The sequence below is a fragment of the Cebus imitator genome, unplaced genomic scaffold (genome assembly GCF_001604975.1).
Source record: "Cebus imitator isolate Cc_AM_T3 unplaced genomic scaffold, Cebus_imitator-1.0 Scaffold575, whole genome shotgun sequence".
Taxonomy (NCBI): Eukaryota; Metazoa; Chordata; class Mammalia; order Primates; family Cebidae; genus Cebus; species Cebus imitator.
Window position 1 is genome coordinate 835,224 of NW_016107890.1, and position 18,306 is coordinate 853,529.

At 38.8% G+C, this 18,306-nt stretch overlaps 1 protein-coding gene across 6 annotated transcripts in view; it reads left to right on the forward strand.

Annotated features, from left to right (window-relative positions):
- Positions 1–18,306, forward strand: part of TSPAN5 (tetraspanin 5) — a 187,097-nt gene that overhangs the window by 100,902 nt on the left and 67,889 nt on the right. The window contains exon 1 of one of the 6 annotated variants that reach the window (XM_037734135.1): positions 1,194–1,248. The exons of the other annotated variants lie outside the window; for them this stretch is intronic. Coding sequence (XP_037590063.1) covers positions 1,246–1,248 — 3 coding nt within the window. The 5' untranslated portion in view covers positions 1,194–1,245. Of the gene's footprint in view, positions 1–1,193; positions 1,249–18,306 lie in introns of those variants that run through there. 6 annotated transcript variants of the gene reach the window in all.

Below are 18,306 nucleotides of genomic sequence, written 5' to 3' on the forward strand. Positions count from 1 at the left end.
CCACACCTGGCTAATTTTGTATTTTTAATGGCGACAGAGTTTCTTCATGTTGGTCAGGCTGGTCTCAAACTCCCAACCTCAGGTGTTTCACCTCCTTGGCCTCCCAAAGTGCTGGGATTACAGGCGTACAACACTGCACCTGGCCTAGATGGCTGTTCTTTGGCAGTGATGTATAGACCCAGGCCCCTTCCACGTTGTGGCTCTGCCAACCCCATTGTGTTCCATTTTATGTAAAAGGGTAAAAAAGAAAGCGTGGAGCAGACATATTTGCTTCTTAAAACCCTTACCTCCAAAATGACACGTACAACTTCTCTCACAGTCTATTGGTAAAGACAAGTTACAGAGCCACCCAAACTACAAGGGCAGCTGAGACATGTGGTCTGGCTGGATGGCCAGAAAGGAAAAATTGAATTTTGGTAGACAGCTACCAAACTCAGCCACATGCCTCATTATACTAGCTGCAAACTGTGTTATTGTTACTTGCCTGCATATTAATTAGTTCCTTCTGCTTAGAACACTTTTATCTAGAATGTTTGCAACATTTGCCACTCAACTTCATTTAAATCTCGGCTCATCTGAAACTTCTTCCAAGTGTAAGACCACTCAGTCTGGAAAGGCTCCCCATCCTCTTGCATTGCCTTTTTTTTCTTTAGAGCCCCTGTCATACATTATATTATATATATAGTTTAGTTTATTGTGCTCCCCTATATGGGAATATAAGTGTCACTGTGGCACATTATTTGTTTTGCTCATAGCTCTACAGAATCTAGAATAGTGCCTGTCACTTTTCTTCAAGGATTATCAACATCTTGAAGGCAGAGCTTTGTCATTCACATTTCAGTGAATATTTGCTGAGCATAGCCTCATGCTAAGCAGGCTTGGAGGCAGATCCTGAACAAGGTTGGCACGCCCCCTGCCTCACCTGATGGAAGATATATTAGTCTCTTCAATCTCATCCAATTGTATTTCTCTGTGCTTACCATTTAGAAGCAATTAAATATGTGTTTGTGGAATGAACAGACTAATTAACAGCATATTTAGAAAATCTTCCTGTAGTAAATATATTAAAGTTTTGGAAATCATAATCTAAGTGAAACATTTTACAGATAAACGGGGAAAACATGAGGGATGGAAATTTACCCTGCTCTGCTTTAGCTTTTGAAAAAGCCTGCTTATAAGTCATGCTTCATTGCTAATAATAACACCATTGGGGAGAAACTTGAAGAAAGAGGTATTTGTCACCAAATGGTAAGTTAGCAGCTTGTCCTGTTATCTGGGTTGGAACACAAAGTCATTAAGTGGCATTTGGACTAAATCTGATTGGAATTCAGAATCTACTTGGGGACAAATAGAAATATGCTTCTGCTTAGAAAAACTGCATTTTCCACTTTAAGATGTTGGGGATTAGAAAATGATAAGAATTAATTTTAAGAGAATGTCTGTTGTTTGAAAGGATTGGTTGTTTATATGTTGGTGGAAATTCTTCAGGGAAGTGACATCTCTGGAGTGGGAAACACAGAAACAGCTCAATACAGCCAGTCAATTTATTCTACACTAAGGAAAAATAACTAAAAGTGCTTGCTGGTTTTCTGTGGGCTGTAACAGCTGGTTGACGCAAATTTCTGCTTTTTACCAATTGTGAAAATTAAGCCTTGAGGAGCACCTGGATGTTCAGATTCTGATGAAGATACCGGGGCTAAAAAGTGTAGCTATGGTTTGTCTGTGGTTACGGTTTTTGCAAATGTAGAAAAGCTTTTGGAGCCTACTTATGTTGTCGAGTATCCCCAATAGTGATTATTAAAATAATTCAAGGGAAATCAGTAACTAATGATAGTAAAAAAAAGTTGCCTTAAAATAGTGTTCAAGAAAACAGAGTGTTTATGTAATATTTTAGCACATAGGAAGGCTTAAACCCTCTTGTGAACTCCTACTTATCAATTTCTTCATTATCCTCTTCTTACTCAGATTTATAAATTTTCCTTCCTGTCTGCAAAAGGGCAGAGATAAATGATATCAATGTCCCCCCTCATAATATCACCCCATTAGCCTGTTATGCCAGTAGTATTCATGTTGGTTATCCAGTCATGTTTAGCCATTTGCATTGTGTTTAAAGATATTTTTTATGATTTTCAAATTTGAAAGACTAGAAAGGAAGATCCTAGCCTGATGGAAATTTTTACTGGAATAGTGATGCCTTTTTGCTGTAGAAAACATGGGAGGGAAATTGTCTTACTGTCTTTTCCCATACTGTTTGAATTCTTGAAGGGCTGTTTCCCACTGTGTTTTACTGCCTTATATTCATGGAAGGGAACATGCAAGCCAGAGAGAGTACAGGTTTTAGGCTAAGAGGCACGGGTTAGGATTTGGCTCTGCCGCTCTGGAGGGAGTTATTTCTTCTTGCTTATTCCATGTCTTTGTTATTTAAGTGGGGGCATTTAGAGGACCTACACCATAGACTGCTGGGAGAGTAAATGAGAAAACATTCACAGGTTATGTCCTGCTGCCAAAGAAAAGAAATTACTGCTTTCAATTTGTTGTCTAAAGACCATCTGAAAACCTTGCTGTCCCTCAGTTAGACTCTGGCCTATCCACAGTCAGGTCAGCTTGCCCACATGGGTTTCAAGCGACTCCACTCTGCTCTGAGGCTTGCTAAAGGTGAACAGGTGATTAGGAATGAGGAAGGCTGAAGTAGAAACTGGAAAAAGCTGAAACTAAGTATCAACATTTAGATACTGCCTTTGGAGTGCTGAGGTAATAGAAAGCTTTCAGGGTACTTTGGAAATCTACATATGTTAATGAAGAGCCTCAAAAGCAGACCATCGATTGGCAAACAGATCTCTCAAGTTCCACCACATTAAAGTCCCCAGAGAAGCCGTGGATATTAGCTAGCAGTGATGCACAAGCCATTTACCCTCCCTTCTCTGCAACTTTAAAAACTTTTGCTTAATAGTCTCCGTTCTGAATTCAGTATGGATTTACTGAGCCAGCAGATTGAGATCCAGAGGGACACTGTGAGATTTAGGATTAATGGCTGGTTTCTTTAAAAATTACCTTTTCAAGCCTCACTTTTTGGTTTTAGTTTTCTTGTTTTCTAGCCTTCATTTCAGTAGCATTGGAAATGCTTTTAATTTTCCAATGGCTTTTTAAAGATGATAATATTCTACTACGGTAGTGTGAAATTTTAGAGAAAAATTTTATTTTTCCTTTATATTTTTATTCTCAGTTCTCTTAGACACACATACCTTTTATTTTCGTTCACCTTCTTTCAATTGCTTTGTTTTAAAGCAAGTATTTGAGTGATTAATAAAATATTCCCAACCTAAAAGAGGATTCTGAGGTAGGTCTCTGTGCTCTATTCAGGGAGCAAGCCAGCTGAAACGTTTTGGTTAAATAAAATCCTCACTTCTTCAGCCATATCCCATGACTGACATATTACAGTGTAACTATGGTTTAACTATGGCTAGAACTGCTGGGAAAGAGGATGATTCTTCTTAACATTTATTAAATTAAATCTAGTTAATATGGGCTATGTATACCTCACAGCTTTGAGTTTTTAAAGTAAAATAATTGTTTAGTGAAAAATTAAGTAAAGAAGAGTGGATAAATTTAAGTAGAAAATTTTATTTTATAATGTCTACTTGTTTACATGTGTGTTTAACTGTTCTGGTTAAGTCATCAGAGGATCAGCCTAGAATGGAACTGTAGATCTTGGGAGTTCACTGAAGGTGTCTGTTATATGTGGTGATTGTCAGGATCCACACTTTCTAAAGAAATATCCCCAACATATCTCCTCATTCCAAATTAAAGTCAGCAAACATAGCTGTAGGAGGGGCATAGCAATGAGAAAATATATTATAATCTAACCTACAAGCCTCTCTTCTGTCAGATGAAAGCATAGGTTATAACCCACCACCACCACCTTTTTAATTTTATGTTTAGAGAAAAGTAGAAACGGGAGATGGAAATCCATCTGCTTCATGTGTCAGTAACTGAAAATAATACATAGTGGTGACCACTGTGGTGCTGATAGTGCCGTGGAAGCCGATAACCCTGCACAGTTCTGGGTGTTGGAGGAAGAGTGGGTTGCCCAGGTAGCTTTTTAGAGGAGCAGGCACCTTCCCTGCCTCTGGGTACTTGACCATTGCATTAGAGCTGTGTTTCCCGAAACTCTTTCATGAAAACTAGTCCCTGGAGAGGTTTCCCACCTTGCCCCACCCCAAAAATGTTTTGTGGTCAGGGGATTTAGATAATGTTGCAAAATATCCTCTTCACTGTACATTTGTATTAAAAATCCTGAGATGCTCATCGTTAGAGGAATCTGTCTTATCTGATTTTACAAAGCTTGTGGAGAGGCCTTGACCACAGAGCTTGCCCCCCCCGCCGCACCAGCAGTCTTCTCGCTTCCTCATCATAGCTCTGGGGAACTGGCAGCCCACAGAAAAGACTCTGTGGAGTTTTCAGAGGGTACCTGCATTTAAATTGTACGATTAATAAGGTGATAGTGATCAAATTTAACAGTGTAAGAGCTACCCTAAGTGGGGAGTTGTTCTGCCTAACTCCTGTTAATTCCTGTGAAACTGGATGGTGCCAGGTTCAAGAGGCTGAAGAAGAAACCCAAAGCCAGCGAACAAGACATGGGGTGGTTTTTTATTTGGTTGGTTTTGGTTTTGGTTTGTTTGTTTGTTTGTTTTTTGAGACAGCGTCTCACTCTGTCACCCAGGCTAGAGTGCAATGGTGCAATCTTGGCTCACTGCAACCTCCGCCTCCCAGATTCAAGTGATTCTCCTGTCTCAGCCTCCTGAGTAGCTGGGACTACAGGCATGCACCACCATACCCAGCTAATTTTTGTATTTTTCTTAGAGCTGGGGTTTGCCATGTTGGCCAGGCTGGGCTCAAACTCCTGGCCTCAAGTGATCCACCCACCTTGGCCTCCCAAAGTGCTGGAATTACAGGTGTGAGCCCTTGTGCTCAGCCAAGACATGAGGTTTTATTGGGAGCTTACATACAGGGGAGAGGGCCCAGTGGTGGTTGGCTGGGCAGAAGAACTGCAAATGCTTGAAGAAGACATGCAGTTTATGTAGCATTTTCACTTAACAACCTCCATCTGGCAACCTTAATTCAACGCAAAACAAAAGGCCTCCCTTTGCTGTATGGCTCACGTTCCACAGGACGGAATGGGGATTCAGATGTTCCTCACAGATAAGGGAATCAACCTCCTTATCTATGGAATCAGGTTTGCTACTCCTGGATTCCTTAGTTCGGAATTGTGAACACACATTCAGATGCGTCTGCCACCTAGAGTCATGCCCAGGGTATGCTCAAGTCATCGCAGCCAGGTGTGTCTACCATTCAGGAGTAGATGCGAATGGGCTCATCTGAGGCTACCTTTTTTGGTTCACTTTGTTAGACTCTTTTAATTCTGCCTGGAACCACCACCATCTGAACAACTATGAAAATAAATTTTAAAGGTGGAAGGTGACGGAACTTTCACTGATACATTTCTACTTAGTCTGTATAGAAACAGAAACATCAAACTTAATTTTTATTTATTTATTTACTTACTTACTTATTTTGAGACAGAGTTTCACTCTTGTTACCCAGGCTGGAGTGCAGTGGCGCGATCTTGTCTCACCGCAACCTCTACCTCCCAGCTTCAAGCGATTCTCCTGCCTCAGCCTCCCGAGTAGCTGGGATTACAGGTGCATGCCACCACACCCAGCTAATTTTTGTATTTTTGGTAGAGACAGAGGTTTCACCATGTTGGCCAGGCTGGTCTTGATCTCCTGACCTCAGGTGATCTGCCCACCTTGGCCTCCCAAAGTGCTGGGATTACAGGCATGAGCCACTGCACCTGGCCTAAACTTTATTTTTAGAAGAGTTTTATATTTATAGAAAAGTTGCAAAGATAATACAGTTTCCACTTACCGTGCACCCATTTTTCCCTGTTATTAACATATGTTAATATACTGCATTTGTTATAACTAATGAGCCAATATTGGTATATTATTATTAACTAAAGTTTGTACCTTATTCAGACTTCCTTAGGTTTTACCTAATGTCCTTACCTGTTCCAGGATCTCACCCAGGGTACTACATTACATTGTTCCTGATTTCTTGAGCACCGATTGGCTGTGACAGCTTGGTAGACCTTGTTTTCTATGATCTTGACAGTTTTGAGGAATACTGTTCAAGGTATTTTGTGGAATATTCCTCAGTTAGATTTGTCTAGTGTTTTTCTCACGTTTAGACTAGGGGAAGACCACAGAGGGTAAGTGCCATTTTTGTTATATTAGGGATACATCCTATCAACATGACTTATCACTGGCATTATCATATCAACATAATCTTTATCACATGACCGATGTACTCTCTGACAGAATTCTCCACTGTAAAGTGACTCCGTCCACCTCCTTTGGAAGGAAGTCAGTACTCACAGCCGTTGCATGAGGAATGGGGAATTTTTCCCTTCCCAAATGCAGGCAGAGTATTTACATAAATTATTTGGAATTCTTAGTTGTATTTCTAAGTGTGTGATTTTAAAAACTACTTGGATGGTAAAATGGCTACTGTTGTATTGGTTATTGAGTGAATACTTACAAATGTGGTCTGATGGACATTTTATTCTAAGGGAAAAAAATGGCTTCCCAAATTGCAGCCGCCCAGCCTAGTTCAGAGACTGTAGAGTTTGTATTCCTGCCCAAGTGTGTTCTTAGTAGCACGCCAGAAGTGCCAGATGTGCCCTCAGATTTAATACTGTTTGTGCATTTTCTTCCACTTCAGGTGGTTTAGTGTCATTTTTGGAGACCACAGACCTGTTTATATGTTATATGTTACTAAAGAGCGTGTATTCTGTTTAGAAAAATAAAAATGCTAGTATGATAAAATGTACTATTTTAATATCTTTATGTATTTTTAAAGCGTTGCTATCAAAGACATCTTTTGGTGTCTCATAATTGGCTTTGACTTTGTCACTCTCAGTAGGAGCATTTGATTCAAGGTTTCCTGTTTAGTCAATGTTTAAACTACTTCATGTTTAACATTTATGCACATTATAACACGATATAGTATTAAGGGTCAAATTACTTCTTGGCTCTTTCAAAATATTGGTATAATTTTTAACAAATTTATTTAAAAAATAATCATTTCAACTTTCGATGAGTATAAACTTGGTGAAAATTAGAAACTTCTTCAAAATATAGAAGTCTACATATTTTCCTTATCTTTGGCAAAGAATGATAATCATTGGACTTCAAAAGACTCAGCCCAGCAGTCCCACTGCCAAAAATGAATAATGACCTATCTCATTCCCCAGAGGGAAAATAAAATGGGCTAATAGAAACTTTTTTCAGTGTCATGTTTTTCTCCTGTCAACATTTTCTTAAGTGTTTGGCATTTGCTACCATGTACCTTTTGGTGAGTAGTGGTGAAAATGAATGAATAAGTAGTAAAAACTGTTAACAGAAAAATTCAGACATGGCCAGTTAGTTTAATATTTTATTTTGTTGAGAACACTCAAGTTTAGTCTATGGTGGTTTTTAAGTTCTTTCTTAGGGTTGAAATAATCTCCCGTTCCAGGTAAGTGTAACCTATGGTTTTAGATGGCGTTTGTATACTGCTGTTTCTGCCAGGGAAAAAAAAAATTCCTGTTCATAAAAAGAATCAAAGTATCTCAACGTTTCATGTTTTTCCTCAATGGGCAGCTCTACTTCCCAGTGCTTTAGCATCAGAGCAAGTTTGAAACCCACCACATGGTGAATCAGATGCAGTTGGGGAGGCTCTGGGAGCTTCCTGAGACAGGAAGGCACAGATCATCCTCAAGTTGTATATCATCTGTGTATCCTTCTACAGGAAGGATGGCATTGACTTTCCCACCCACAAGTTTGGCATAAAATGTCTCTGCATCTGGGACCAAGACAGCATGTAAGGATTGTGAAGTCCCAGTGGGTTGGGCAGTAGGTGGCGATGCCAGTTCAGTGCTGGAGAACCATTCCTGCCGGGGTGTGTGTGTGTGTGTGTGTGTGTGTGTGTGTGTGTGTTTGCTTGCATGTGTGTGGAGTGATTTTCCAGTCTTTTTGCAGGGAGAAGAAAAGAATCAATTGGTATACCGCTTCACTTTTGCTAAGGATATCCTAATGCTTTTGGTTGATCTTTTTGTTTAACAGGGTAGGTCAGATTACTTGAGGAGCTGTTCGTTTATTGTGTTGTCATCAGTGCTGTGAAGCTGCTACCGCTGGTTTTGGGTTAAGCAAGACACAAGAAAGCGGTCTGGAAATTTGTATTCAAGCTAATTTTTAATTATGTATTTACTTATTTCTACATTTACCCTTTTAGCATAATACCTGAAAATTTTGGGGGTTGGGAAATATCATTCATACGTTTTGAATACCTACTATGTTCAAGGAACTGTGCTGGAAAACACAGGTGGGTAAGATGAACATGGTCTCCATTCTCATGATGCGTATGGCCTGCTAGAGGAGACAGCTGAAAAACAACTACAGATATAATTAGAAGGGATAATTTCAGGAAGTGTGGTTAGTAATATGAGGAGGGAATAAATTCATCAAGGTGACCAGAGAAGACTTTACTGAGTTATCTTCTGAAATGAACCCTTAGGAATAAGAGTAACCCATCTTCATAAAGGAGAGAAGGAAGATATACAATTAGCAGGAAGATTGAGTGAAAAATTACTTGATATAGTCAAGGAATAGAAAGTAGGCCCGTGTGACTAAGAGGGGCATGAGGTAAAATTGGAGAGGTGGTAGGAAGGAGAGCACAGAGACTCTTAGGGGTTATGAAGTACTGTATGCCTTCAGAAAAGTGTGCATACTAACAGATTTTCACAAACTGAAGAAACTCTGTAACCAGCACCCAGATCATGAAGGTGGACATGTCCACTACCATTGGGAGGACTGTTTGGGGCTGCTGGAAATGCTAGTCACCGTGTTGTTAACTTTCTTGTATGTATGATCCATTAACACTTCAGGGCCTTGCTTTAGGAAAATTTCGGGTGTTCTCAGGCTATTTCCTCTGTTACCCTCCAAGACCAAACACTTCCAGCTCCATGCAGAGTATCTTTCTGTGGGATTTTTATACTCAGGTCACTTTCTTACCCCAACCTCCACCCCAAACATGCATTATACATGGAATTATTTGGTAAATAGCATACAAATTTGTTTTCCAAGTTCGTTTGACACATACTCTCTCCCTTAGAAAACAAAGCTTGTCCTTTCAGAAGGTTCTTATAATATTTGTGGATCTGGCCTTCAGGTCTAAGCTGAAACTTCTGTTTTCATTTAGAATTTATGCATGTATTAACAGTTTATGTTTTCTGTGGTAATGGAATATTTTAGGGTTTGTTTCCTCAGTATATTTAGATTCTTATATTAAAAAGCCTGCAGAGGCATTTAACCAAATTTAAGCTAGAAATAAATTAAAGATAATATGGTAATTTCAAATAGCTTTGTGTTGAAGATGAGATTTTTAAAAGTTATTATTCCACAGTGAATTTTAATGATGATTGTGTACAATGGCATTTATGGTTGTGCGACAATTGAATGAGTATGATTAGTGTGTTAGATTATGGATTTATAATGTGAAATGAGAACTTTTTAATAAGCTTTCTCCATCATGGTTCATGCTGTGAACAAAGTAGGAGACACTGAGCTTCACTAAATCATTGCAGGGTTTTGGAATCAGTAGGTTCATGTTTTCAAACAGTTTCCTATTTTTAAAAACACCGCTAGAAAGTTAAGAGGCAGCTGTGTAACCAGATATCTTATATTGTTTTGAGCAATTGGAACAACATATTTCTTTTTATAATAATAGGAACATTTTATTGTTGAAAGGATCAAGTATAAAATGTAATTGAAGTTGTGCATTGAGAAAAACTTGATTGCAAGACCTTATTAAGATTTAACACCTCACCAAGAATGCTTTTGACATTTTTTTTTTTTTGAGATAGAGTCTCACTGTGTCGCCCAGGCTGGAGTGCAGTTGGCACGATCTCCGCTCACTGCAACCTCTGCCTCCCGGGTTCAAGCAATTCTCCTGCCTCAGCCTCCTGAGTAGCTGAGATTACAGGCTCCTGCCATCACACCCAGCTAATTTTTGTATTTTTAGTAGAGACAGGGTTTCCCTATGTTGGCAGGGCTGGTCTCGAACTCCTGACCTGAAGTGATCTGCCTGCCTCAGCCTCCCAAAGTGCTGGGATTGCAGATGTAAGCCACTGCGCCCAGCTGCTTTTGACATTTTCTTTGGGAGGTTTCCAGGGGACAGTTAGCTGAAATCTGAAGTTTGGTTTCTCATGGTCTTGCCCAAGCTGGTAGTTGGTCATTGTGGTCTTTTGATCTGGTGATCTTAAGAAACATTCTGAGAACACGTAAATGCACACCTCACCATTTAGAAGTTCTTTCAGTAACGGCCTATGAACAATTTTTCATTTGAGGAAGTCCATTCTTATGAAGTTTTAATGGAGAAATGTATCAGTATCTTCAATTTATGTATTATTACCTTGTCTTTTATTTTTAAAATCCCATTTTTCCCCATCATCAAGGTAACATGATTAAGATAGACAATTTGGGAAATGCATATGACTTTTTCTGTTTCTCGTTTTCTGTAATACTACCACCTAGAGACAGTAGTTTTTAAACTGTCTAATATCTAATGTGTTGTTTTCACTTCCTTTAAGATTTAGCGTTTTAGCGTTGACCTTTAGTTTTCCTTCCTCTTGGAGATTTAGGTGGATGCTAAAGTGCTGTCTTCTTGTTTCAGCTTTTCCTTAATTTACTCCAATACTTTTAGACAGCAAATCAGGTAATTTCATACTGGTGTTATCTAACAATATCTTTTGCTAACTTCCATTTTAAGATGTTAGCTCACAAAAATGCTTTTAACTTAAATACATATAAAATGTTGAAAATGTGTGACTTTAATTAAAGACCATTGTTGGCTAGCATTATAGAGGTGTCAAGAAAATTAACAGTAAATGGGGCCATTCATCATTTTAAATCTTTCATGTTACACGGCAACTTAAATTCCAGATACTCTTTGAGAGATAAACTAGTTATGGAGAAGAGTTGGAGAAGCACAGAATCCTGAACTTACTGTGGGTAGTCATGCACTCCGTGAAATCAAGGTTATTAGCTTTATATACCTAACAACATATCCAGTGATCAAACCATGTCATAGGGATCTGTCCATTTCTTGACTTTGCTTTCTCTTGGACTGGCTTCATTCTTAGGATATCCCAATGTGGTTTTAAGGTGGCCGTTAGCAGCTCTTGTTGTCTTTCCCATCAGTTTAATAACTCTAGCAAATGAATCTCTCTTTCAAAATTCTTGAACAGAAATCCCAGGATTGAGTCTCACCGGACAGGCCTTAAGCAATACTATTCCCAAACCAATTGTTACTGTGAGATAGGTGGAATGCTGTGATTTCCAGGATTGGGTCACGGTCATACCTTCTGACTCTAGAGCACCAACGTGTTGCCCAAAGAAAGACCAAGGTGTTGAAAAGGGGAAAAGGGAGGCAGGCTCCAAGCACACAGGAAAGCCTCTTGGGTGTTCCATAAAAAGTCAATGAAGAATGAAGCATAATTCCTGGAATGAAAATGAAAATACAGCAGACCAAAACCTGTGAGATACTGCAAAAGCAGTGCTAAGAGGGAAGTTTATAGCACTAAATGGCTACATCAAAAAAGTAGATCACAAGTTACCTGACATCACACATGAAGGAACTAGAAAAATAAGAACAAACCAAACCCAAACTTCACAAGATAATAAGTGACAAAGATCAGAGCATAACTACATGAAATAACTACCAAAAAACAATACAAAGGATGAGTGAAATGAAAAGTTGGTTTTTTAAAAAGTTAAACAAAATTGATAAACCACTAGCTAGACTAACCAAGAAGAGAGAAGATGCAAATAAACACAATCAGAAATGAAAAACACACTACAACTAATCATGGAAATACAAAAGATCATCAGAGACTATTATTAACAACTATATGCTCACAAACTAGACAAGCTAGAAGAAATGGATAAACTCCTGGGAACACAAGCTGCAGAGAATGAAGCAACAAAAACCCTGCACAGACCAATAATGACTAGTGAAATTGAATCAGTAATAAAAATCTCCCAACGAAAAAGGCTTAGGACCAGATGGAATCACAGCTAAATTCTGTCAAACATACAAAGAAGGCTGGGCTCAGTGGTTCACGCCTGTAATCCCAGCACTTTGGGAGGCCAAGGTGGGTGGATCACAAGGTCAGGAGATTGAGACCATCCTGGCTAACACAGTGAAACCCCTTCTCTACTAAAAACAAAAATTAGTCAGGCATGGTGGCACACACCTGTAGTCCCAGCTACTCAAGAGGCTGAGACAAGATAATTGCTTGAACCCAACAGGTGGAGGTTGCAGTGAGCTGAGATCGTGCCACTGCACTCCAGCCTGGGCGACAGAGTGAGACTTTGTCTCACAAAACAAAACAAAAAAGAAAAAACATACAAAGAGCTAATACCAATCTTCCTGAAACTATTCCAAAAAAATCGAGGAGAGGATCCTCCCCAGCTCATTCTGCTAGGCTTGTATCACCCTAATAGCAAAACCAGACAAGGATACAACAAAAAAAGAAAACTAGAGACCAGTATCCCTGATGAAAATATATGTAAAAATTCTCAACAAAATACTAACACATTGAACCCAGGAGCACATCAAAAAGATAATACACCATGGTCAGGTGGGATTTATCCCAAGGACACAAGGATGATTTAACACGTGCAAACCAAGAACTGTGATACATCGTATGACAGAATTAAAGACAAAAACTATATGATCATCTCAATAGATGCAGAAAAAGCATTCAGTAAAATTCAGCATCTCTTCATGATAAAAATCCTCAACATACTAGACATAGAAGGAATATAACTCAACATAATAAAGGCCGTATATGACAAACCTACAGTCAATATCATACTTAATAGGAAAAAATTGAAAGCATTCCCCTTAAGAACTGGAACAATAGAAGCATGCCCACTTTCATGACTCTTATTCAACATGGCGCTGGATGTTCTCACCAGAGCAATCAGGCAAAAGAGAACAATAAAAGGCATCCAAATTGGAAAGGAGAAAGTCAAATTATCCCTGTTCACTGATGACATAATCTTCTGTCTAGAAAACCGTAAAGATTTCACCAAAAAACTCTTAGATTTGGTAAATCTCTTCAGTAAGGTTTCAGGATACTAAATTAACATACAGAAACCTGTAGCATTTCTGTACACCAGTAATGATCTAGCCAAGGAACAAATCAAGAAGTCAACCCCATTTACAATAGCTACCAAAAAAAACAAAGAAACAAACCCAGCTGGGAATATACTTAACCAAGGAGGTGAACTACAAAACACTGATGAAAGTAATCATAGACAAAACAAACAAATGGAAAAATATCCCATGCTTATGGGTTAGAAGAATCAACATTGTTAAAATGACCATCTCCCCAGAGCAATCCACAGATTTGATTCAATCCCTGTCAAACGTGCCAACATTATTTTTCACAGAATTAAAAAACACAACCCTAAAATTCATATGGAAGCAAAAAAGCCAGAATAGCCAAAGCAATCCTAAGCAAAAACAACAAATCTAGAGGCATCATGTTACCTGACTTCAAATTATACTACAAAGCTGTAGTAACCAAAACAACATTGTACTGGTATAAAAATAGACACATAGATCAGTGGAATAGAATAGAGAAGCAAAAAATCAAGCCAGACACCTACAGCTGATTTTCAACAAATTCAACAATAATGTACACTGGGGAAATGGGGAAATAACACCTTATTTAATAAATGATGCTGGGAAAATTGAATATATGTTGTAGAATAATGAAACTGAACTCATACCTCTTAATCATATACAAAAATTAACTAGAGATAGATGAAATACCTAAATAGAAGAATGAAACTATAAGAATACTAGAAGAAAACCTAGGAAAAACTGTTCTTAACATTGGCCCAGGCAAAGAATTTATGACCAAGTTCTCAAAAGCAAACACAATGAAAACAATAATGGAGAAATGACACTTAAATTTAAAAGATTCTGCATAGCAAAAGAAAAAATCAGGAGAGTAAACAGACAACCTACAGAACGAGGGAAAAAAAATTCCCAAACTATGTGTTCAACAAAGGGCTGGCATCCAGAATATGCAAGAAACTCAAAACAATTCAGCAAGGAAAAAAATCCTGAAATAACCCCATTAAAAAGTAAGCAAAAAACATGAACACACGTTTTTCAAAAGAAGACGTACAAGTGGCCAACAAACATGAAAAAAATACTCAACGTCTCTAATCATCAGAGAAATGCAAATTAAAACCACAATGAGCATGTGGAGAAAAGGGAATGCTTATATACTGTTGGTGGGAATATACGTTAGTACAGCCTCTGTGGAAAATGATGTGGAGATTTCTCAAAGAACTAAAAATAGCAGTCCCACTTCCGGTATCTAACCAAAGGAAAAGGAATTATTATGTTTAAAAACACCCCAAGTCGTATGTTCACCACAGCACTGTTCAGAATTGCAAAGATACGAAATCAATCTAAGTGTCCATCAGTGGAGGATCATTGAATAAAGAAAAAAAAAAATATATATATATATGTATATATCCCACATATTTTTATATATATATAATATATATTATATATATATAATATATATTATATATATAATATATATTATATATATAATATATATATATAATATATTATATATATATATAATATATATTTTATATATATATATTTTTTTTCCCACATGCTCACCAACATCTGTTGTTTTAGTCTTTTGAATAACAACCATTCTGACTGGTGTGAGTAGGTATCTCATTGTGGTTTTAATTTGCCTTTCTCTGATGATTAGTGATACGATACACACACACACACACACACACACACACACACACACACACACCTCTTGGAATACTATATAGCCATAAAAAGGAAGGCAATCTTGTCTTTTGCAGCAACATGGATAGAACCGGAGGCCTTTATCCTCAGTAAAATAACTCAGAAAGGCAAATGCCATATGTTCTGACTTATAAATGGGAGCTAAATGATGGGTACACATGGACAGACAGAATAAAATAATGGACATTGAAGACTAAAAATGGTGGGAGGATGGGAGTGAGGTAAGGGTTGAAAAGTTATGTCTTGGGTTTACTGTTTGGGTGATGGTTACATTAAAAGCCCAGACTTTACCACTAGACAATATATGCATGCAAGAAAACTACACTTGAACCCCTGCATATATTTTTTTAATTTTAAAAATTAAAAACAAAATTCCCACTATGCCATTAGCTGGTACCATATAATTTAGCATATAACTAGGTATGGATCTCTTTTCTCCAATATTGCTTCATCACAACAGTTTTGTTATGATGAGGGACTGATTTTTTTTTTTTTGTATTCCTCTTAGCGCTAAGCAAATAATGGGACCCTAGACACTTGATTGTTCATTTCTGAAGTACAATAAAGATAAGTGGGAAATGTTAACATCATTGTTTTGTTTGTTTGCTTGTTTTGTTTTTCATTAGGTGTTTGAGAGAAACACTTAACTCTATAAGTGGAAGATTTTTTTTGTCAATGTATTCAGCACTAGGAAAGGTGATATAGACTAGAACTGAGGATCTTACCTGTGGATTCATATGCTTTCTAAGAGACCGTGGGAGAGTTTCTGGGCATCTCTGCACCCCTAAAATCCTAGCAAAATTGTGCGTGTATGCACATTGCACACTTTTGTGCATTTTTTTTCTTTTTTGTTTGAGACGAACTCTCACTGTGTCACCCAGACTGGAGTGCAGTGGCGCAATCTCAGCTCTCAGCTCACTGCAACCTCCACCTCTGGGGTTCAAGCAATTCTCCTGCCTCAGCCTCCCGAGTAGCTGAGATTACAGACACCCACCATCCCACCGAACAAATTTTTCTATTTTTAGTAGAGAGGGGGTTTCACCATGTTGACCAGGCTGGTCTCAAACTCCCGGACTCAAGTGATCTGCCCGCCTTGGCTTCCCAAACTATTGGGATTACGGGCATAAGCCACCATGCCCGGCCTCTTTGTGCATTCTTCTTGAGAAAGGATCTGTAGCTTTCATTAGATGCTCAAAGGAGATCCTTAATCCACAAAAGTTCAGAGCCACTTATAGGAAATACCTAACACTGACAGAAAATAATTCCTGAACTTTGAGATAAAATAATTTATTGTGAGTGGGAGGAGCTAAAAGAGTGATACCACTTACAAGCAGCACAAAGGAATTTGAGCTCAAGGGTGAATTGTTAACTCGTGTTAATGAATTCGGTCTGTACAGGGTTTAAACTAAATATATTATGGATGAGCCTCTAATAAAATGGACTTCCTCAGCCCTGCCAGTCCGACAGTTACTGGCTGGCAATTTGCTGCCGGCTGGTTTTGGCTCAGTGCTTTGGAGCAGGCAAAGGCCCACTTCTTGCCACTTAGAAGGAAAGGGAAAGTGATAAAGTTTGTTACTTGGCTCTCATAAGCAATTTATGATTACAGTTTAATAAAATCTTAAAAAGTGCCCCCTCCTGGGCGGGGAGAGGAGCTGGGGAGAGCACCGCATGGGATGTTAAGCTCCTCACCATCTCCAGGGGCCACCTCGTGCTGCCACACAAGAGCAGAGCGAGGGAGAGCCAGCGAGCCTGGTGTTTCTTTTAGCCCAGGCAAGGCTGCTGTTATGCTTGCCAGTTTGACTTTTCCCTGGCAAACTCGAGCTGTCCTGTGAGTTCCCACATTAGCCCTGTGTCTGGGGAGCTGCCCCGAGCTTGGGCTCTGGTGCTGTGTGCTGTGTGGACCTCATCAGCGCTCGCCCAGCACATTGCTTTCCTATCGCTGCTTCACTCTTTGCAGTTTTGAATTACCACATAAACGTCAGATATTAGGGGTTTTGGGAAAGGATCCTTAGTCTCTGATATTTAGTTAAGGAAAAAAGTCCTTTTAGGGAATCAAATAGATTCATTTAAAGGATTTCCTGATGAAAATGCATTGCAGTGTGGGTCAGTTCTAATTTCCCTCAACTCCTGAGGTCATTTAGTTTTAACTTCTCTCTCTCCCCCCACCTCAACCCCATGAGTCCAGGCTTAGGGGATATTACAGCCAGCATTCATACAACCTTCTGCTCTACACTCACGGCCTTAAAACTTTTGCGATTTATAGTAAAACGTATTTCATATCATGACTGGGGCTATACATACGTATGTGTGTATATATATATATGTATAAGCAAAAGGTTTCACAAGGCAGTATTTGCCCTTATATACTATATTATGAAATTTTTGATTCTGTGGGGCAATATTGCTGGTCTTCACTCATTAAATGATTTTCATGACTCACCGATGGATGGCACTCCACAGTTGGAAAACACCTTCCAGGGATACTCTGTGGGATCCGTCCTTTGTATCACGGTGGTGCAGGATAGCTCAGGGCACCGTATGGTGGCTGAGCCTCTTTATGTGGCACAGCAGAACCAGCTTTATGTGTTTTCAGTAATGCTTCTGATATTCTGGAGGGAGCAGAGCATGGTGGCTTAAGAGCTAATGTTCCAGTTGGAATGCTTACTTGGCCCTAGGTCTCTGACCCACCACCTGCTCCAGTGTCTGGCAAGTTTCTTAACCTCTCTGAATCAGTTTGCCCTTCTTTAAAATAGAGATAATTATAATACTTATAGCAAAACATTGTGAGGATTGAGATATATATATTATTAATACATTATTAATATATCCTAGTGTACATTATTTGAATACACATTGATATATAGAATTATAATACTAAGAGCAAACATTTGTCCAGTGTTACTATGTGCCTGTGATAAATTTAACAAATGTTTCCTATGAATGATATTAATACTGTATCTTTATGTGTATCTCCACTTGGATTGCATTTTCATTCTACCCTTTGAAATAACTTATATTGAGCCTATTAAGAATATGTGGGTTGGCCATGGTGGCTCATGCCTGTAATCCCAGCATTTTGGGAGACTGATGTGGGCATATCGCTTGAGGCCAGGAACTCCAGACCACCCTGTCTCTACAAAAGATACAAAGACATTAGCTGGGTGTGGTGGTGCACACCTGTAGTCACAGTTACTAGAGAGGCTGAGGTGGGAAGATCACTTGAGCCTAGGAAGTGGAGGTTGTAGTGAGCGGAGATTGCACCACTGTAGTCCATCTGAGGTGACAGAGCACGATCCTGACTCAAAAAAAAAGAATATGTGGCTTATGTGTAGAAACAATCCCTGTATT